The 24,249-nt window shown below is 35.8% G+C and overlaps 1 protein-coding gene across 10 annotated transcripts in view; it reads left to right on the top strand.

The window, feature by feature from the left end:
• Positions 1-24,249, top strand: part of dgo (ankyrin repeat domain containing protein 6 diego) — a 236,197-nt gene that overhangs the window by 28,193 nt on the left and 183,755 nt on the right. The window contains exon 1 of one of the 10 annotated variants that reach the window (XM_031987615.2): positions 227-243. The exons of 8 other annotated variants lie outside the window; for them this stretch is intronic. Coding sequence is in view for 1 of the 2 variants with exons in the window: in XM_076365384.1 (XP_076221499.1) it covers positions 21,739-21,815 (77 nt within the window). In the remaining variant the exon portion in view is untranslated. Of the gene's footprint in view, positions 1-226; positions 244-21,738; positions 21,816-24,249 lie in introns of those variants that run through there. One more of the 10 variants, XM_076365384.1, reaches the window with a different exon arrangement.

Consider the following 24,249-nt stretch of genomic DNA (forward strand, 5'->3'; position numbering starts at 1 on the left):
CGATAGCTTTGAGGGTTTCCCAACACTTCGAAGTTTCGGATTCGGATTTCGAGAATGTAAAAATTAGGTTCGGAGCACAACCATTTAAAATGATGAATAAAACTCATGTAACGATCCGTCGAGAGTGTTATTCTTGCTATACACGTGACGACATTTCGCTGGATTATTTTGTTCAGTATCCGATCGAGGGGAACGAGCCTTCCTCGAGTGGGGACGTGACTTTGAACGTCAAACGACAAAAAGGTAAAAAAAAGGTCCGGGGTCGGGTTCGTGACGAATTTCTCGATTCCCGTGACAAATCCTGTTAACTTTCCTTTAATTATTTTCTACCGAGCTGGAGATAAGTATCCGTTAGTGATTGATCTCTCCGACGACGCGAATCGATGAGATAAAAAATTTGGTACGAGACAATAGTCTTTTCTTATTTTTCATCGTCAAACGTTTATACATTCATGGTTGAACAAAATGATGACGTGTGATTAATATGAACCTTCGGTGTAATAAACGGGTTGTATCTATGCGAAGATATTTCGGAAAGGAAAGAATCGAAAAATATTTCGAAAATATAGGAAGCCTTTCATATTTGAATCAGTTGACGTTTTAAAAATATCATTATAAATTTTCATCTTATACTAGATTTCGAGTTGAGGAAATAAATTGCAAAGAATAACATTGCTTTCATTTTAAATATTCATTTTCAGAAAATCAAATTTGAAAAATTAAGCACACTTACATTTAATTAAATAACGACAGAACATGTTCTAATTAGAGTTTTTCTAAAATGGGACTGTATCTGGAAAAATTTTTTATTTACTTGTTAAATTACTTATTGTCTGTTTTACGATCTGTCTGCGTGAACTCAATCCCATTGTCCGTGTTTTGACTAATGTCTATCAACTCCCTGTCTTTGAGTTCTTACGAACGCTCTTTCTTTATCGCGCGCGTATTGTTATCCTTTTCGCGGTGGTATTACTTTATAGAAAATTCTTACTCGCGTAATATTAACAAAAATAAACTAACGAATTAAATGAAACATCAAAGGAAAAAATCAAGTAAGCATCAATTACGTATCTTTGCTACAAGAGAAAAGAACATTCACAAAACCTAAAAAAACTCAAATTTATATTTCACGTTACACAGAGAGCACTTAAGCGTCCAGATAATATACCCGTAATAATCAGGCACAATGTGGCCTCAACACAGCGTAATGCCGGCCAAAACAACCTGAAATAAGAGGTTGCAACTAATTCGTAGAGTCTTGGCTCACGCGTACACCCACGATATTAAGACATCAGCTTCACGAGTATCGTGGCAATACAAATTTTCAAACTTGGGATACACGAATTACCAGGAAAACGTTCAATAAATCTTGCCGAAAAGAATCTAAATTCCCCATTAACGTGGTTATGAAACGTCCGAGATGAGCTCTGTATCGTATCGCCATTCCGCGAGCGTCGCACGCCGGGTAAGACTGCTTTCACACTATGATCCCTGAATGCACGCGATTCACGTCGTCTGATATGTATCGCGCTATGCACCTCGTGTATCGTACAGTGGGGGTGCTGCAGCTAAACACGCTCGAAAACTATAGCTTTTTTTCAACCGGACCGCCTGCGGTAGGACTGCAATAGTATAGTAGAATTTCGGAAAGTCAAAAAATCCTTTCAGGAAGTGTGTGGGTTTGTGATTGGTAAAATAGTTTCAAGGGCTCGACCGATCTCGAAAAGTATCTCGAGAATCTGTGACTTTCGGAAATTCTACTATTACTACTGCAGTTCTACCACAGGCGGTACGATGCTCGAAGTGCGTATCGCGATACGTATCAGAGGACGTGAATCGCGATTTAGGAATCGTAGTGTGAAAGCAGCCTGCAAGTAAACTCGCAAACGAAACGTTAGCGCAGTGGTCGCGCGTGGGCGCGTGTGAGAAATGCGTAAATTTACATCGACGTTGAAGTGTATTTACACGGGACGAGACGGAAAGAGAGAGAGAGAGAAAGGCAAAGGTATAATACGCATACGTCATCGTTGGTACAAGGTGTACAAAGCGTGCAGTTAAAGGCAACGCGTGTACCCGTATTGTACGCCGCACTTCGGACGCAGCACCGCGAGACGTATCCAACGTATTACATGGAACAGCGGTTATCGCGCTCTTTATGGCTGGTTACATTACGATATTTTATCATGGCGGTGTGTTGAGCGTAATTTCTAGAAAGCGAGTCGCGTTACATGCAGTAACTGGACTGATGATTTTGTGCGTCCACGGTGTCGCATTGTAATCGCCGGAGAAGGTTTCGTTAACTGAAAAGTTCTTCAACGAGTAGAATCTTTATTAGAGCATTCCATGTGTAATGATATCTTATGGTAATTCTAAGGTAAACAAGTAATATTTCCATTTCTTTCAATCGTCAGTAGTTACTATTGTTGGGTATGAGCTTTTCGTGTTTTTCGATTAATTTTTTCGTGCCATTTCGAGATGGCGTTGAATAATATTTTGTGAGATAAGGAATGATAATGGAATGAAAAAACACCATTAGGAAAATTTCGCATGATAAACGGAATTCTAAACAAAATAGAAATATGAATTTCAAAAATCACCAATTATGGCACAAAAGAAATCTTCTTTTTCAAAATTCATAAAAATGGCAGTTAAAGAAACATACAATCTCAGTTGAACTCCTCTAACCAGAAGAAATTTGTTCTTCCACATTCCACCACTTTTGTTGAATACATTTTTCTCCAAGATTTCCGGTAACTTGAATATTCTAAACACGATAATTTCAGTGAAAAACAAGTTTATCTATTAATCAATTACGTATCGCGAAGAATACAGTTGCGGTTTAGCCGCAACGGATACGCTGTTTCCAAAGAAATGCTGATTTTTCCGTAAACGATAGCGGTGTCGGGGTATTTAGGAAGAAAGGTACAAATGATCCGTGACTAATAAGGATGAAAAATATCGCTTCTTCCAGGGAGTCCCGATTGCAGGAATTGACAGCACAGGCTTAGACTGGACCGTTGTCCTCATTACATCATCATTCTGTAACAGTCATTGAACACCCTAATGTCCCGGCCGGAACGAGGCGGTCATTAACAATTTTTCTAACGGTGCTGCGCGCAGGATTATAGTCGTGAGGTTACGTCGGGAGAAGCGGGAATTTTTCAAATTTTAACGATGGAAGCCTGTGGTAGCTAGCTTGGTCGGAATAAATGCTTCCTAGCATGGTTCGGTTCTACCTTGCCCGCCGTGTACACATCCTACATGCAAGAAGATCCTTGCGACAATAGCCGACCACGAATAGGCGGTTGTACGGATGACCGCAAGTCCCTTTTCCTCCTCACGACCAATTACGAATAATGAGAGTAAACCCTGTCGTGTAATCGTCCGACTTGACCGGCTGGCAACGAGATAAAGGGGCATTTTACTTTGCCAGGTCGTAAAAAATTCAGTTTTCCTCGTTGCAATTTCCTTATTGTGCGAAGCCTCGGACAAGTGCTTCGATAACGTTCTATCGGGGCTCGAAGCTTTAACACTGAATTTACGGAACAAGTACAATTTGCCTTATATTGAATTTTATAAACATTCTTTGGTAAATGTTTGGATCGAGTTTGATTGATGTGGATATGCAAATATGTATCGTAATTGTCTACTTTCGAACATCTAATTTGTTACACCTAGACGAACGAATATCAATTTTTCTAACAACGATAGAACCAATTATACAATAAATGTCTGTAAATTTAGTGTTAATCTTGCTTGTATTATATGGGCATTTCGTATATTATATTATCGAAGAAGTAGGAAGGTAACGATTTTCTTTTGTTTCTCTGAAATTCGAAGGAATTCTTGAAAATATGAACAGATGGTTAATACAAAACAATCCAGTAGACGGACATATTTTGAAATTGTTTTTTTAATGGAAGTAAAAGTGCTTAAGTACTTTATCATTTTGTCTAATATATTTTCCTTATTTTTCTGTTGAATTATTTTGCCAAAATGAAAAGAAATTCTTTCGTTTTATTTTAATTATTTTCTACTGTCATGATACAAAAATGCACTGGGTTATTAATGGTTGAATAGAGGAAGTCTAAACGAATGTAACAGTACTAAAAAAATGAAAATATTATTATGGTATTATGCTAAAAAAATGAAAAAGATCCACAAACACAGCAAAGTAAGCTAAAATTATTATTAATTATTAATTATTATCAAATTTCTTTTAAAACTGTTCATTTTGAAGTATCGCACATGTTTTCTTTGAAACATTTTGAGATATTATTCTGACATTTTTATAGTACACGCGCATTTATAGCTATAGTATTATTTGAATAATGGAATTCATTCTGGACGGCCTAAGAAATTTATGAAGCGTGAACACAATGCAATAATTCATGGAACATTACTGCACCGATGGTTGTTAGCTTTGAAAAACAAGTTTCCTTTGAAATCTTGCTTTGAATTCTAGTCAGAATTCTCCACGAACATGATTATCATGGATTTATTGTGTTAAAGAAGCTGTTCCGTGTACAACTACGAATAAACGACTACGCGAATAAAAGCAAGAACCTTAACAAACCTGTACCTTATATCGGTTGAATTTAATTTAAAAATATGAACACTAGTGTGGTTTAGAAAACACGCATATCAAAACATTTTAAAAACTCCAAATATTACTAGATAACTCTTAAAAAATTAATGTATTAGTCAACGCAATCCACTTTTCATATTAACTACACATTAATTAATTATAATTAATAATAATAAAATAAATATTATCCCTTTATTTTTAGTTTCACGTTTTAACCCATTACAAACAATCTATTATTACAAAACTGTAATTTATGAAAATAGATTATCGAGCAGTAAATCAGCGAAAAAAGTTAAGAATCACTATTTTAAAACATAAACATTAAATATTTCTACAATACAAACGTTCTAAGACCCAATTCAAATTGTGTACTCAGTTTAAATGCTTGCTGTGATAATGAAATATTTAAACACCACCAATTTTATACGGCAACACTGAAGCACATTCCGGAAGCTTTCTTTGTCCCTGCTCCCCGTTAAAGTACTGAACCAAGACCTGTTGTCGGTATAGCGGTCTCAAAGCTTCTTTCGAAACGAAAGCGTTTCCATTAGCACTAAATTCTAGCATTTAATGTCAGCGAGAGCTACGTGTCTATGTACGTGCCGTGCGTTGGCTTCCAGGAACTCCAGATTCATTCTCACGTGGGAGAAAGGGAACAGACATTCTGTTTATTTGTTGCTTTTGTTCTGCGCGGCGGCCGTGCACGTGATAACGCGGCTATCAATATATTTCGCTGGCACACGTGTGCCTGGTCTTGCGACGTGCTCCTTATACAGTCGTCTCGCGGGACCACTCCCATTCGGATGCGCAATTAAACTGTCCGTCGATGGATTAACGGCACAAAGGGCACAGGACTGCCCCGGAGGTGAGGTTCCTGCGCATCGTTACCAGAAAAATCGATGAAATTAATTGGTAATCTGTCGTTGACTAATAACTCGTGACGATTAGGTCGCATTGGATTTTATTCAGAGCATAGAGGTAATCATCAGGTTCCGTTTGCCTACACATGTTCTACTGCATTAGGATGATAATTACTGTGTAATGATCTTGTTAAAATTGAATAACGAATTAGGATGGTTTGGCTTTTATTTGTGCTCTCATTGATGGGGAAAATTCGTGATGCTTCGTGATTTTCAGGAATAAATATGATGGATGAATCATGAGAATTGTTTTGTATTGAGCTTGAAAGCAATGTATGTTATGTATTATAATAATATCAATTCAACTTAACATTTATATATAAACATCTCAGGACTTCAATTAACTGGATCAATATTTTTCGCGAACTAGATCGTTTAGATTCTGAACTTTAGTTTTGATTATTTATAAATTATACATCAGAATATATGCGATCCAATTTTGCGAACATACTTTAAAGAATTTTTTCTCGAGTTCTTGGTCTGAACTATTGGTCGCGTAATTAAATTGGGTAATCTAGGTTTATTGTAATAAGGTTATTTTTCACTCAATTGAGTATTCCTATGTGGGACTGCAAGTTTCAATGATAACAAAGTGAAATGTATATCTTAATATCTATATATAGATGTTAACTATAAGTATTAAGGTGCATTGGACTTGAAAATTTTCAAGCTGAAAGTGTATATACCAGATATAGAGTACGTTGAAAGCTAGGTGCTCATTTGTAGATTACTATCGCAATTTTTCGTAGTTGGATGCTGCTGCGCTCAGGTACTTTTAATATATTATAGTATCTACTTACGAGATAGCTACCACTTTCAATATAGTATCCACTTAGCTACCTAATATAGTGGCTTAGCAGAGATTTGCCTGAAATTTCATTAATGCTACAATTTCAATGTCAGATTCGTTTCCATTAGAAAAAGACTTTCTAATTGATATTCCGGATAACTCTAGCTTTCATTATGACATTATTCATAATAAAAAATGTAGGTTGAAAGTTTAGATATTAGTAAACTGTATGGTCAATGTTACCTTTGAAATCGAATAATGCGCAGCATTAAAATTTCTTTTTAAGTTATGGGTAAAATTACTTTAATTCTTTATTTGCTATTTGCAATTAGTGCAATTAGTTTATGAGTTACGTATACATAATTTCTTGTTAGTTCTGATGTTTAAAATGTGCTGCTCTTGTAAATAATCTTGTTCAGTGTTTGTAATTAAAATTAAGAGATCTACTGTGAGATTATTTTCGATTACTATATGTTTCTATAAAGGGATGTAGTGTGCTTTATAATGTAGTTTTATATGCAGTTTAGTTCTTTAAACGCGAACACTCTTTAACATGATGTATGTAGATAAGAATAGAAGCAAGTATATTTTCTGTGCATCATTAAGAAAAAGGTTACCTGTCAAACGAGATTAAACTTTAAATACTCTTTTAAATTGAAGCTTATCAGATGGAAATTCAGTTACCGTTAGAATTATTTGTGATAATCAGTAATTTTGTTAAATTTTTTGCCCATTCTCTTGCATGCAATTTCCGATTAATAAGTACTTACTTTATGTTTTAAAAATCAACAAATTCAGTTAATGCATAGTTACAATGTCCGATTTTCTGTAAACCGTTAGAATCGTTAAGGATCATTAAGTTCTTAAGATTGAAACAACATTTATTGTGTCACGGAAATGAATTCATTAAATCCAGCGAATATAATTCCTTTTACACAGTAGCAAAAGGAAGTCTGCTGTTTGATTATTTGTAAGTGTTGTATTTGTATGTTTTATGAAAAAGGTTCACTTTGATTTTAATTTATATTAAATGTAGTTACACTAGTTTGTGTTATAAAAATGATTATGAGAACTTTTTAAAAATTCTATATACAAAGATACTAAAGTTGATAAGTAAATGGATCGTATTATAATTCATTTGAACACGTAAAGTATTTAGTTTCTAGCCTGGAACTCAAGATTCCTCATTCTTCGTGTAGCATCACTTTGAAAATAAATACTATTCAACGCGCATTCTTATTTTTCCGTTCGTTTAGATAGGCATCGTTGGTTTTCATTTTCTTTTTTTCTCCACCCTTCGAAGATGATCCTGGTCGATGGAGGACATCGATCACCGTCAATTCATCGCCAGTGTACAATTTATCCTCTTGTGAGTCGGAGATTATAGAGTTGAGCGCCGCGCAGATTCTTCATCAGGATCGGTCTTTGATGTATGATTAGGGCCGGTCGTGCACATTCTTCTATGCCTTTAATGACACTCGAAAACAATACGGTTTATAAGCAATAAAATTATACTCGGCACGATATTTCACGCTCTTCCCGAATTTTTTTCTAGTGGTATTTCCTTTCGACTTTGTCCTTATATGTGGTAGTTTCAATCTTTCCCGTACATTAAATTTGTATTCTTATAAATGGACATAATATGTGAATGCAAATTTACAATTCTTTGCATTAATTTGTAGAAATTCGGTGGAAATTTTTACTTTTCATTACAAACCTTATACGATTCTAAATAATATAAAAACCTCGTTATGGTTCATTAACCAATTTAGTATTTTTATTCCAGTAATTAGATTCTTCTAATTTTTGTGTAAAATGAAACGATTTACTTTGCCAACGTTTCGAATCTTTCCTAGAAACTACTTTGATATTGGTAATTCTTTTCTATTTAATTTTCCTACAAAATTTTGTTAGATTAATCACTTCACGCATCATTATACGTATACGTATTTGAATGTTATAAAATGGCAAATATATCACAAAATTGTTGACGACGAGTAGATAAATATTTGTGAATTGAAATTTTGAAATATATTGATGTAGATATGCTTGTATTAATTAAGTTGATTTTGATTTCCATGTTTGTGTGGGTGAGTCTACGCGATACAATCAGACAATCGTCGTAGCAGTTGATTGAACACAATGGATTTCCGTGGAGGACAATGTCACAGATGGCAATTTAGATAAGTTTCCTTTGTCTTTTATGGTACTTCCCATAATTCGACTTGGGAAATCGTTTCGTACGTGTCAATTATTGAATGCATTTTAATACAGGAAGTGAGATAAACACGATTTGAATGTTTGAAAAAATCATAAGTACCTATAAGTTCTGTAAGACATGTTATTTTCAATTTCAAATTCAATGAAATTAATGAATTTTTATATACTTATCAGATATTGATATGACAAAACAAAATGAGATATATTCTATGTTTATCACGAATTCGTTGAAAAAGATTTTGAATGAAGTGAATTTTTCTTAACTTTACGATACATTATTTATAACATGTAGAACAATTTCATTATCTGACAAGATTGATGTATATAATTATACATACACATATCTTATTAATTATTTTTCATTATAATTATCACTAAAAAATTATAAAATCAACAAAATAAAGAAGAACATTTACATAATTTTCTGAAAACTAATTAATTTTCAAATAAAGATACTATGAAAACGACATTGAAATAATTAAAAAATTTTGGAAATAATCACTTTTATTAACAATAAAATTTTAGTACTAATTAATAGTTGGTGAAACTATACAAAATCGCATAGAATTTGTTTGAATGAAATCCCGGATGTTTAAAAAGGAATACATTTACCAACATGTAGCTAATGTTTTATTTGACAAAATGACATTTCGCATATATTTATTAACCGAATATTAAAATTTGCATGGTAGTGTCATCGTTCCAGCGAATTTTCTAACTTTGTAGCATTGTCGCGAAGACAATGCTGTCCGCGAACAATAAGGTCGATACCGATCCTGCGTCTTCGATGACGCTCCGTGAATTCTACCACGGGACCCCTCTTTTTCTTCTGCGTCCCTGACCGCGTATCTCCACATGTTATCTACCGTACAATTGGCATACAATAGTGCGTATAGAATTAGAATCGGCGATACGCCGCTTTGTACTCGTTAGGCATCGACTTACGAGCTGGGTGATGGAGAAGTTATCGATATTCAAGTTCAGTACACCTAACCCCTGATTTACACGGTAAATTGGTTTCCCGAAAATGTTCTGTAAATTGAAATCGTGCAATAAATTTAACGAATCCATATAAAACTGTATTATTCATTTTTTTTGTAAAATAAAAAATAATATACATATTTTTGAATAAAAATTCATTAGTCCAAAAATATTGCACACGTAATTCACGAAACAAAAAATTAATGTAGTTTTTGCATTTGCCTGACCTGACTGTGTTCAAGTGAAATGCAAGTGCCGTATAAATGGAAGTTCTTCTGCTCCTTTTCAACCGTGTAATTAAACATACAATGTTACGATTGATGTTTCCATACGCAATTCGTAATGAAAGTAAGTGAACGAAAAATCTGCGAATAGATTTGTCTTTTAGAATTGAAGTACATCAATGAATCATATTAGATATATAAGAATCTGATTATAAAGCCAGTCTGCTTCAGAGGAGAATTACAGTGAAAGTTATATTTATCTTAATGTTTCATTGACCTATTTGCTTTTTGCACCGGCTACCTCGTGCGGCCATTACAGAATTTATACCCCGTATACGCTTATACTACGATTAAAATCTGTATTTCATTAGAATTTTTCTGTTCCTATGTAAATGAACGGTCTCTAATTTATATCTTAATTATGTTCTTATTAAATATAATGGCAACCGAACAGCATAATAAAACAATTAATGAAATGCTCTTAATCTTCATGCTTCAACTTAATTAAAATTAATACCTTTTATTTTAGAATACCGGTACACAAGCATAGAAATAGACCATGTTATTTAACAGGCTTTAAAGACAAAATAGAAAAGACACGGTAACTAAGTCCGCTATAAAATAATCATCTTGAACGATATTCATTTGTAAATCTAAATTAAGATTTCCTTATCTTTATAATACGCGCTCATCGCATAACCTGCAATTTTATCACTCGCGCGATCAGATTATTTCTAGTCACCATGCTCGTGTGATATATGAAATCCGTTAATTTGTTTCATTACTCGTACCAAAACGTGTGCTTCGACGCACAATCATTTGCCAGCCAGAGATACGACTGTTTAATAAATTTTGTTACACACTGTATTACCTGAAACAATTTTCCGCTCAATTTCCTGCCGAAATATGCCTACTGAATCATTTACCCGACGTCGGCTGATTACAGGCGAAAGAACGTGGGCTTCGCCACGGTATCATCGCCGGCAATCATTCGCGACAGAGTTGTTCCGTTCTGAACCACGGTTATTATTTCTCGTTCGCGGATAATAATTAATGAAGACCTTGGTACCGCTGACTTGGCATTAAGTCGTTAGGGCTGGCGGAATCGATTGGAAACACTTACAACGGCAATTTCGTTAACCTGGTGCCGATAGCCCCTCGTGATGTTGCACAAGATCGAGCACAAAGTTCTTCGGCCATATTGCTTCTACGCCCTTCACTATGGTTTGCGATCCTCGATGCCGTGGTTAAAATAAATAGAGTGAAATCTTGTGCACGACATCGCTAGAGGCTAGAGAAGGTTAAGCTACAGCTATACTAATGCAATGCCTATCCTGGACGAAGTCTATACAAAAAATTGAGAGTTTTGCGGTGTACTGTCGGCCATTTTGTGGATAAGGTGCCATTTAGGCTGAAGACTTTAAAGGCCTCATGTTCACCTGATTTTTGCAGTTGCTTGTGGTGTATCCTTTTGTTGGGTTCACAACTGAAAATATGTCAGTTTGTTTTGATAATATACAAGCTTGTAGGTTTAGGTTCGTCATAGATTTTATGTTTTACTACGTTTTCTTAATTGTCAGATATAACCTTAGTTAACCTGTGCTTTTAGGCCAATCTAATAACATTTGACACACCTCATTAGCAATCAATATACCGTTAAGCTACAGAAATCGGTTGAAATCGGAGTCTAACAGTTGCTTTTCAACAATACGCATAACTATCGAAAGTCACCATAGTGGCTAAAAGGTTAAAAAGTGCTTTTGGAATTCCCGACTTGGTCAGGATTACTTTTTCTTTGTTAGCACCGGTGATACGGAGGTCCCATCACGAGTAAACGCGATCTCAATAAAAGACGTAACAGCCGCGGATAATTCAGGCAGCGAGGGAGAGCGCCATTCAAGCGTCTCGGTTCTATTCGAATTCAACGTTCACCAGCGTGACCGTGTCACGTAATCGATAGATGAGCACCGCTACCGGACAGGGTGCGTCGTCCTTTTAAGTCAGGACGTAATCTTGCGCGAGCATGTCAGTCATTCCTCGTGCATTATCTCGCTTGCATCTCGTTGACTCTATTTCTGCTCGGCGCGTTTCTAAACCCGGCTAAGAAGCGTGTTTCGACGCGATCCTACACCTGCCGATAGAATCCCGCGTCATTTGCACGCACGCACGCACGCCGCTGCTGTTTTAGTCGTCCATTTTCCGTCCGACTGTTGACCAAAAGTATTCGGTACGATTGACGAGTTCCTCGCGAGTTTTCTGGTTCATTCGCGTGTGATACGTGCGGTTTATTTTCAAAGTAATGAGAACGAAGTTCTGATGCGTCGATCGGCGTCGCTCGATAAGGACCGCAGAGGTTTACACGTGATAGCAGGAGTTTATTCGAAGTGGTTGTAATTCGTTGGCAGCGATGTTAACATTGAGGCCTGTGGAAAAGTTGAAGTAACCGGTTCGTAACTTCCTAACGAGGTTACTCAAAATTTACAATGGTGTAAGGCTTGCGGCCTCCGTACTGTCATGCGTTGAAATCACCGAGAAACGCTTTCGTAGCGTGTGCATTTTTACAGTAGAACGTTTTAGTGTCTTTTGATTTTGTTATCCCCTTGCTCCATCATTTATTTCTCGACTGTAATCGATACAACTTGATACAATCGATACAATCATCTATAGAATATAATAATTGATAACGTAAAAATAACGTTTCATTTGAATTCATAAGAATTGAGCAATATCTACGTTTGTTAAGTTCTGTTTAAAGTTTTCACCATGAGTCTCACGCGTTGTTGTAAGGCAAGGGGCTAATAGTGTCATTTAGATTTGGTTTATGGTGGAGATAGTTTTAAAAATAACAAATTGGGTATGATTGAAATAATAAGGTTATGACAGTATGTTTATTTATGAGTTTGGGGTATGTATAATTTACGAATGGATGATTTTTGTTAATTTATTTCATATATCCCGGCGTGAATGAATCTTATTCGAGGAATGTAGTTTCTCTTTCTATCCTAGGAAACATTAAGTCACCCTATTAAATATAGGATGATTCTTCCGATGTTTGAGTTTAAAACAATAGAACTTGTCACGGTTGATACTTGTGTATTATATATATACTGCGCGAAGTAGCAAGCTTGTGGTAATGTTACATCAAGGTTCCCAAATACAAATCGAATGTTATACTACGTAGTTAAACATATTTAAACTGCATGCAATAACAAAACACATTTTGCACATTAAATATGTTTAATGAAAATAATAGTGCAATATATTTACACTTACATTTACGAAAATATTAAGAATAGTGTGATTTGGAACTTCCATACGCATTTGCACTGGTAATTAATTTTCAAAGCGCGCTAGAATTTCTTTTTTCTTAAAATTCCATGTGCTTATGAAGCAACCTATTACATATGTAATATTTATCGATATTTTCTTCATAGTTAATTAAATGGCTGTCCAAAAGTAAAAAAAAAAACAAATCACAAGTTCAGTATAATAACCGAGCATATGACTAATATAACAATCATCTTCCAAATTAAAGAATAAAAGTAATATTTTAATAATTAAAGAGTAATTTATCACTTCCTAAAAACCACAAAATTGGAGCAAGTCCCTTTTCGCGATGTCTTCATGCAAAAATTAGTAAATTATCAAGTTCTGGTACGCCGATTGGTAACACAGGTCGTTTTTTTAACTACCCATTCTGTTATATGCAATTGAATGTCTAATATTTCTCGGAACGATATCTTTTCCTTGTCCCAGAGGTTTGTCGAAATTCGCGCAACAAAATACGTGACAATATATAAAATGTCTGAGTAAATCCTTACTTACGTATTATGACTTCGTTTCGTGATGTCGTTAATCCGCGAGTCACCGAAAATTTGCTCGACGAAACGCGTCGCACTGTCGGTTATAAGCTTTAATCCGAAACACGAGGGTATCGTGACAGTATCGTCGCGACGATCAAGCGAAAGCTGTTTCGGCTTCGCAACATGGTCTTGCAGTATTTTCTGAAGGAATTATATCTCGTTATATTGATTTTTTTCCTGGCCGATTCCAGGCCTGTCGTTCTCAATTTAATTACAGCGTCCTCTTTTTGTCTCGGCCCCGCGAAGTGGGTCTTACGTGGCAAAATATATCCTTATAATAATATTCGTGTCGCAAACAGCCCCAGTTTTTACTGAATTTCATTAAGATTCCTTTGTACCCTTTCATTACCGTTTCGTGATGTATTAAACGGTGGTTGTGACTTTTGCCTCGCTCGATGCAACTGAAAGTTTAATTGGCTTTTCGTATATTTCTTTCTTCTATGCATTTTATACGTTTGCGTCGTCCGTAGCTATTGCGAAATCCACAATGAAACGACCGTGATAAGCGCGTTGTCTGTCGTTATCGCGACGAGTCGATTTTTGAAGTTTCGACGATTACGATTCGCATAATTGATGTATTCTTAGGAATACTTATTCGTCAGTTATCTTAACCGTTTGAATGTAGATTTTATAGGTTCCTTCTATGGTTTTATTGCTAATTTACCTTTGAACAATTTAATTGTGAATATAGAATTGTTGCGAGTTTAAGAAGACTGGTATTTAGTATCTTAAAACATCAGGTACGTGACCTATAGTGTTTCTGTTGGCTTCGATTAGTAAAAGATTATACAAGAGTTACATAAGACACAGTTGTTCGATTTAATCAGTTTAAATCGCATGTTAGATAAATTAAATTTAACTAGTTACACATAATAATATAATTATCTAGGTAGGCAGACTGCGACTATAATTGTGTAAGAATGAAAAAGAATTTGATTTTTTATTTAAAAATAAGTTGCAATTACGTACCTTCTTTTTTGAACAATCTGAAGCGATGCGAACGTGTCTATTCTTTACGAACTTTCTCTACTGCTTTCAGTGGAAATAATTTTTGAAAAGTGCGTCGATAAAAGCTATTGCAGATAGCTTTCTGTGGTCCGATTAGAGTGGAGCTGTTATAATCGTATGGTTTCAGTTGTTTAGTCCGTATAACAGGATCAATAAACACCTCGCCAATTAATTTTTTCCATCCATTACGGAGGCAACCAGAGCAAAGAAATAGAATGTATTGACGCATGGGTCAATGATCGATTTACTCGCTGCTTCAACATACCGTTGGACGATGACTTGATGCTTACCTCTCGACGTTTAAACGTTAAGTGATTAACTTTAAAGTGATTCGAAGCTTTTCAATAATGCGAATATTCGAAACGAATCGAATATGGTTCTATTCTATAATGACTTGAATAAAGTCTTGAAACACTTGGTGTGTTTTGAACTTTGAATGATTCGTTAAATCTACAAAATCTTGGGAATCTGAAAAGTTTTATAAGTCTCGAAAGTCGTGAAAGTCTTGAATGTCTTAAAAATTTCGATACTTTTCGGACACTTGATAATGATCAGATTTTTGTTTGTTCGCCATTTCATCCCGTCAAGACATTCAAGACCTCTAGGACCATCAAGACCATCAAGATCTTCAAAACTTTCAAAGACTTCCAAGATATTCAACACTTTCAATACTTCTTAGCTCTACCGTTTCATTCAACACTCAAAACTCCCGAAATTTGTCAATACTTTCTATGAAACCGACTCATATTCGAAGTAATCGAAATTTCTTGTCGTTTGTTCAGGTTCGAACCGATTCGAAGCGTTTCAGTGTCCAACGCTAAGCGCGACACGTCACGTCGCGTGTTAATACGCGGAAAGCGTAGACGGCGGTGGTGCATCTATGCAAATATGTTACAAATAGTACCGAGAACCGGCGCATTCGAAATGCCAGCCGGTATCTCAGCTCGTGGATCGGTTTTGACTGAATACCTCATTAGAGCTGGGACACTGTTTCTCGGTAAAACATTGTTAGGCGTAACCGACGTTCCTCGACGCTTTACTTTCCCTTGCAACAGATTCCGTCACGGCGCTTTTTCGCCTGACTGCGGCCGTTTAAGGTAAAATAAAACGCGTGTCAGCCCGTTTCTTCGCATTCTCGAAACGGTACCCGTTGGCCGGGTCGACGGCTACAAAATGGATTGGTCACGAATTTCTATCGGTACAGTACCCCCGTTTTACTTCTTACCCGTGGAGAATAAATCAACGGAGCGGTGTTCTTTTTTTTTCTTTTTCGGTTACGCTTGGAACGAGGTCTCACGCGTAAATGAAGAAAGAAAGACCTACAAACGGAATGGATCGATTCCATTTAACTTATTTAGTATCTTATACGTGCTCGTTACGCAGATAATGTACATTTTACTAAAAGGAATATGCAAAACCTAGGTAAACTATATTCGTGATGCTAGAGGCTGCATCACTTTTAACACAGTCTAAAATAAGAAGATTATTTGTCTTATATCCACTTTAATTTATCTATCCTAAATTGTTTTTCATTTCATTAATATAACATCCTGATGTTTCATAATTAATCAATTTCATAATCAATTTCGTAAGGTCTTCTACAACGTTGCCTGTAAGAAGATAGATACTCCGTTAAAAAAAATTGTTCGAGTATTGAAGAAACCTGATGATCTAAAGTGGTCTTTACATCTGACGAACACGGAGAGTGATTAATAGTGGAATAATATCTGTTGTTGACCTTGAAACCGTCGCCATGGCATTTCTCCTGTGTGCCATCTTTGAAAAAAATATCTCAAAGTTTTGCCGTAATTTAAACTTCTTTAAGCCCCACTTTAAATTCACATGAAAAGCTTCAATCGAAACTTTCTTTTTCATTGTTAGACGAACAGGCGAAGCAGGTAATAAATAAATGTTAAAAAAACGCGGAACGGTGCGAAATATTACGTTGTATAACAGACCTGTATGAAAATATTGGTGCCACGGAAAGCTCCAGCTATTGGGTCACTAAAAAGCAGAATTTATTCCGGACAGCCTCATAGAAGTTCATTGTACGGTGATGTCGACCGACCGGGACAAGTGCTTTCCTTTTCAACGAAAACTCGGCTCAACGATTGCTGCGTCGTATCGAACTCGAAACGGATTCTTTTTTTCTTTTGTTATGTTAAGCGATGCCGGGCACTGTCATAAATAAATATTGTGATTACATCCTGCGAGGCCTGCGCGAGTGGGCATGCTGTTCGTTTTAGTTACAATAGCGAACTGATAGCCTTTTTCTTACGGGCGGAGCAAGAAGAACCGGTTTGCGGACGCGTTGGCAACCTTGGGTGTAGAACAATCCAAATTATTTTGTGTCTGCTATGATACGTTTTAAATGGATCAATTTCTTCTTTCGCCCGTTAAAATGTTTGTTGCTACAAGGACAATGCTAAAATAAGCTGCATAATACCTTTTCGCTTTTTATAGTAGGAAGCTCACTGATGTGTATTAGTTTTTCATATTATTCGAACGAGTCGGTAAGATTATAAAAAATACAAGAGTTCTAATTGTTTGAACAACGATTGACTTATTTAGGATAATAGTAGGTCATTATTTTGTGCATGTGTGGTCTGGTAATACTATTTCACTTTATAGGTATTATGATTAAAACGAACTAAATTGTTTTTAAAATTGTAATCTTAAACATCTGTGGATTCTAATGTGCAAACAGGTCTTTGCTTTATTATATTGTTGAAACTTCTGAACTTACTATAAAATTTAATCGGAATTATTGATTAACCCTCTCTAGGTTCATGTGACTTTGAAGTCACATATCAGTATATTGGCATCTGCTTTTGATTTATTTTATTTTGCGCTCAAAGTGATGAATAAAATTAAGTTACCCGTTAACAACTTTTATATGCTCGGGCGTGAAAGTTTAACGTCATTGTAACTTGAAAGTTACAAAATATATTTGTTTGATGAAATTATTGGAACTATTGAATACATTGTTAATTCGTATTCATATGTGGATATGTATTAATTTTGTGCTGTATAGATTTTGTTATAATCATGAACAAAAATTCGGCTCATAGAGGGTTCATGTGTGTTTGTCGCTTGATAGTTTGTTTTTAGAAAAAGAACAAATTCGTGCAACCTTTAATTTATAGAACCATGTTATTAGTTTGAATTATTATATTATATTAGTTGGTGGAAGAGTTATTTTCTAAATACTAATTTACCTATATTACCAGTTTTCTCATTTCCTTTTTAGCACTTTCAGCTTTTCATTATCAAACCATCAATTTTTTGTAATACGCCCTTGCATAATTCAAATTCTCAGAGCTGTGTTTAAAGCAGTAATTTCACCTTGTATCGTTCATTTCTTTATCATATTCGAAACAGTAATTACCGGTATTATTGTAATTAATATATTTAATATTGTATAAACGTTTCCCTGATTGTGTTCACTGTTAAAATGTTTCTCAAAATGCGACGAATTCTTTCTAATGAAACGTCGTACACCTGGTTTTGTCTTTTATTAAAATCTAATTTATTTATTATACAGATTTTCTATAATAGCCAAATTAGACCTCAGCAGGTCAAAATACTGTCAAAATGACATATTTGGACTAAAAATTTTTTGTAACTATTTCCATGTCCGGAGAAGGCAGAGCAAATATACCACACTATGTAAAAAATATAATCTCTCTGACATTTGCTGATATTCTTATAACTCTCATAACCACGTGTTACATCTCGCGCCATAGCCACTACGAACCTTATAATTTACAAACAATCTCGCAAAATAAGAAACTCAAATAAAAGAATGTTGTCGCCCGGATACTACAGTATATCCTCAAACGCTACACCGAGTTCCCATGCAAGGGCATCATTCAATCGAAACGGCGTCAAGTTGATTTCTCAGTTGGAGCTCGACCGGACTGAATGAACGTTTAATTGAACGCTTTGTTCTCGCGGTTTTTGCCGACGGAACGCGACGAGGAGTCTCGCTCCTCGCGGTCGTGATCACGGAAGGAATGTTTGCCATCAGAGCCTCCGCCTGTGGAGACGGATAAAGGTGCGTTTGTACTATCTGTTCAGACACGTAACGCTTCAGTTCAGACAGAAATCCTGTTTACAACATCAGATACGAAATGTTTCGGTTCTGACAAAGAGCAACACCGTCACTTTCCAGCTTGTACTCATCAAGAAATGTTTTTAGAGAAAGAAAGCCTCTATATACTGCGCGCTGTTCACGATAAGAGACCTGAAAGAAATACAGGTCTCATTGGTCAGCTTTCGTCTATTCTCATATCATTTTTGGTGCTAATTTGCTATTTGTCAATACAGTTACACAATCGATCAGAAGTATAAACAGAATCCCTAGCAAGAGACTCGTGACCCCTGTGCCTTTCTGGGACTGGTCTTATGAACAACGCGGAGTGAACTTACGTTGAAAGATGCAGTGAGGTACTTACCATTCGCCTTTCATGTCTGTAACATTCGTCACCAAGCTAAGAGTGCACAGGGCCAAGGGGTGACGTCCACTCGCAGCGCTCCGCCCGGTAGTCATGGCAACAGTGACGCCTCAGTTTCGACACGGCCTTGTTATTGGTCGAGTTGCGCAGCGATGAACGCAAGCGAAACGAAATACGATGAAGTGGGGATGTACAAACATTGGCGATTGCGTTTCAGCGCTGCGGTGGCTTTTTATGTTTACCGAATCCCGGGGGCACGAAGACTCGGCTACTATGCGAAGCGGCCGGTAATGTTACGAAAGGAGGAAGGAATTCGAAAAGATCAGGAAAGGAGTGTGTGCGTTTCGTCCAGGATCTACCAGTGGACTCGTCAGTAAAGGCCCCCATAAACGTTGAAACAAGCGACGACGCAGGCATCGCCACATGCGATGGGTTTGAGCCTCCTTCACTTTTTTTTTCAGTGCAATATATACCATGAAAGTTTGGAAGACTCAAACCCATCTACTTGTAGCGATGCCTACATCGTCGCAGATTTCAACGTGTATACACTCCCCTCAGGGAAAGTTATCCTCTCCATACCTGTTTTTACCTGTTTGCATTGAACGCTACATAGAACTGCTTAATTAAGACTCTCACTCTTAAGTCAATGAAATAAAGTTAATCCTTTGCACTCGAAAGTTTTTCATTTGAAGCATTCAATACTTTCTAATTAGATTTAGACAAGATTTTTTAGAATCAATTTATCAAGAAATCACACAAATTAGGGAACAAAGCTGTTTTCTTTCAATATTTCACACATTGATACAGTATACAACGGTTAATGGTAAATAGCAAAGTTTATAATTTTGCTGTATCAAATTATATGTGGCGACTGGGAGTCGCCTCTCTAGTGCAAAGGGTTAAACACCTTTGCCTTAGACACTGGGACGAGTGTTGGAGATTTACGGATGGTATATATATACAAATCATGAAAGACTGGGAAGGAGCAAGAAAGACGTTTAGGTCTGCGTAGCCCTTTATGGGCGGAGTGCGTGAAGCTACCGCCACATGTTTCCTGGAAGGACTGAGGTGGAACGTGCGGTCAATTCCTCTTGCCTCTGTCCACTTATAACTAAGGTCGCTACTATGCTCGATAGAGACGAATAGTACATTTCATCTACTGTCCGTTGGATGTTTGACCGTTTACAACGTATCGGAACGGATACGGAACGCTATGAATCAATAGTCCCATCTTATTACCCAGAAGAATGTTTGTTCGAACTGGAACGTTACGTTTCGAAGGAATAGTATAAACGCACCCTAACAAGACGATGCGGTGCGGACATTCTTATCTCACGAGATCTCTAATTAAAAGATCTGCAGTTCCCGCCTTCGCTCGAAGACAACGAGAAACACGCTCGGGTCGGCTCGAAATGCCGGCGGACTGGTACCGATGTCGATCCTCAATTGACGCCGATCTCGGTTAATGGATAATTAGCGATGCAAATCTCGCGGCAGTTATTGAAAATGAAACGTGATCGTTTTAACACATCACCCATTGACGGTTATTTAATGGTCATTTATGAACCCAGCAATAACAATTACGGATTTATTAATCTATTTTTTAGTGTCGACTGTTGTATTCACGGACGAGCAGGTACCCTTAATTAACATAACGTTACGATACCCCTTTTGAGGTCGTGATTTAATAGAGAATTATGAAAGTCGCTTTTAATTCAACATCTGGTATTTAAAAGTTTATTAATAGGTATACAGAGGTAAACTCCTTTCGAGAGATGACTCTGATGATTGTTGGCACGGTTTAGGGTTCGCGTCTCACAGCCATTTTACGAGTTGCTCACGGTGGATCGACGGCAAATCATTGCGAGTATTAGAGTACCGGGTGAATATGTTCGGACGACTGGTATTTCTCGATACCTATACGTGCATAAATGATTCAGCACATTAAGGTTTCATTTGTTTAAGGATTTGTGGAAGGTGAATTCAATGAACATTAATGTAATTTCTGTATTTTGAATTTATAATGATAATGTGATATATGAAGAAGGATGTAGATTAATTGAATAAGTAAATAATTATCGATTGATCGAATTATTTAAAAATACAAATCAATAGAATTACTTAATATTTTATGAGATGAAGATGAAATATAGTAACAAGTATATACCAATTCTAAATGAAACGTTCAAAGATCAGAGTCATTTATTTTTTTAATAGATTCCAGTTCAAATAATATTTATTTGACAAGCTGAATAAAATGTAAAATAATAAATACAACGAATTTAACTGCTATCGGTAATAGAATATCTGCTATATCTGTTTATAAAATTTTGTTCTTTTTGTGAGTGAGGGACATTTATTTACTTCTTTAGAGTAATAACTGAAGACAAATTATCCAGTTTAAGAAGGAATGCAAATAAACGAAAAATTGTGCAGTCAATGTTCATAAAGTCCACGTTCCTTAATGCATAATTTAGCGTTGAATATTTCAGAAATAATAAGTATAATGTCAGAATGATTAGACGCGGTAGAGTTTATGGATTTCAGTTCCGTTAGAAGAACTTCGACGACTCTGACGAAAGAAACACGCTTCGTTTCTTTTTCTTCTGTTCCCACTTTTAGTGGTACTGTTTTAATTAGAGTATGTAACGGACACTCGTTGTTGTACTGTGGAAACAGGGTCAAAGATGCCTCGAACGAGAGCTGACGTTCTGTTGGATATGTACGGCCACGCGAATGGAGGAATTACTCGTGCGTACGTGATGTAAGTCTAATATAATCGACGTTTTCGCTTACCTGATATTGTATGAGAAGAATCTAGAATGCATCGATTCGGTGAAAATCTTCAAACGTGGATCCTTAATCGCTAGACGTTAAAATGTAGTCCTACTTTTGCAGAGAATATTTTTTCAAAATGATTTCACATTTTTTCAGCGGTGATAAAAGATTCGTTAGCACTTCGATTAACGATCTTTTTACTGTTGGAATACTATTGTGTCAGATGAAGCTTCTTTAAGTTTTTACTTTTAAAAAACGAAGGGGTTCAAGAATGTGATTCTATTTCTTTTGTAATGTTTGTAAGTTATATATTCTCATATAGAATATTTTCATATAGAATAAGAAATAAGTTATATGAAATGTAAACAAAAGAAATGAATCTCGCATTATAATTATAATCACAAGTGCACAGTTATTTACCACTATTATACACAATCTCAATTAATTTTTTATATTATTTTATTATAATATAATACTTATCTTTTATCTGACTTATAGAAAAAGTCTTTATGGATAAATATTAATTAATCCTTTATATATAATTATTAATCGACTATTTATTATTAAACAACAAATTTACTGAAAAAATAAACCGTGTAATTGAGAGATGCAATTATCCGTCAGCGATTACAAAGGCCATAGAATTAATTCGAGAAAAAACATATATGATTTCCGTACATTAAATGATACTAATACAATTAAATTAAATATAATTTTATTTATTATCTTTGAATTATTTTCGTTTATTTCGTTTTTAAGGGTGAAATTATCTATTAACCATGTCCATTCTATTAATATAATATATTCAACATGAATTACATATAATTCTGCAAAATTCTTCCAGCACACACCAATGCGCTATCCACTGAACGTACACTCGATACTATGAATTTTTCATCGATCACAAAAAGAAACTAAAAAGAACTTTAAACATTAAGTATCACTACGTTCGCCTGTTACAAGAATAAAATCACTGAAGCAAAAACTTCTGTTTCTCAAGCGTTTTTCTGTGATGCAAGTTTAATGGTCGGTGTATCTGAATACCGTTCCATTATAACATTTCTGTTCTCGGTTGGCGATTTAGCTTGGAAATTAAATAAAGAGAATCACATTGTGTAATTTCCTCCAGTAATCCCGGCCATGCATGTTTTCCTACGTTCCACGTAATACTCTGTATCACTTTCATCATGAAACTAACTAGGATCCATTAATTGGTCCGTTGGTTTTCCCCGGTAACATGCAAATAAGCAATCGTGCGAATCCCTCGCGATGAAATTACCTTCCCGTGAGAGCTTCGTCGATACGGCAGGTGGTGTAAGGGTACGCACCGGGACAATAATTTTCTGTGCGTTCGCGATAGTTCCCCGTGTAGGTAATTATCGGCCAAAGACAAGCGAGCCAAGAAATTATACTTTACGATCCTGTCTCCCGAGCAACTGCCTCTGATTACGGCCGTATCGTTCGTACGCAGCCGTGATTCAAGCCTCCATTTTGTCAGCATTGGCGGCGAACTGCCGCTGCTGCCCCGGTGTCCGCGCGCTCATCGCGGCTTGATTGAATGTTTATCCATCTGCGCGCGATTTCAATTAAAATTTCCTCGTGCTTTTCCGTATTTGTAACCGTCGTTGTATAACGGGCGAAGATTATTTCTCTTTTATTAGTTTCGAAGCAAAGAGTTGAGGCGGATAAATCGAGTTCCTGCGAGTTTGTTGTTTTTAACCCGTGTAAAGGTTTTTGTAATAATCTGACGTATCGTAGATACCGAGATACACATTACAGGATGCTTTCAGATTCTTTCTTTTGAAATTCTAATTGTAAAAAATTACAAATTGTTAATATTATGATTTATAGGTGGAATTATTTCTATTCTTACGTTAACTTCAAATTCCTTTAATAATAATTCCTTCTTCTTCCATTAAGTAGACACCTACCTGCATTCCATAACACACGAGAATTTTATACTATATACTCATCAAGTTACAGTAATTACTATAGCAAATAGTTTAAATCTATTCTGAAATACTCTGCTTTTACAGAACCGTATAAAAACAATATGTCACTTGTTGAATAAGCAATGAATTTGGATTTTTCCATAAAGTAGATACAAACGATGTTTGATTATTTGTTTAATATAAGTTAGGTCTAAGACAAATAATCAAATTTATTTAATATAACTTATATCTAAGAAAAATAATAAAATTGCAATTATAAAGTAACAAACCGTGGTATCCTCTATTTACTAGGTTTGCCTCGATTCAGCAACATGCTTCATAGCGAATCGTGAACATAGTAATCCATAACGCTGTAGCCCATAACGATACATTAATTAATACCTCAGTAACATTTCCATATTACTCGTCGGACGTTTATCTTCTCCAGAGTTTCAGTATCGCTTCCGCCTATAAATGTTACAGCTAAAA

This window comes from Nomia melanderi, chromosome 3 (genome assembly GCF_051020985.1).
Source record: "Nomia melanderi isolate GNS246 chromosome 3, iyNomMela1, whole genome shotgun sequence".
NCBI lineage: Eukaryota > Metazoa > Arthropoda > Insecta > Hymenoptera > Halictidae > Nomia > Nomia melanderi.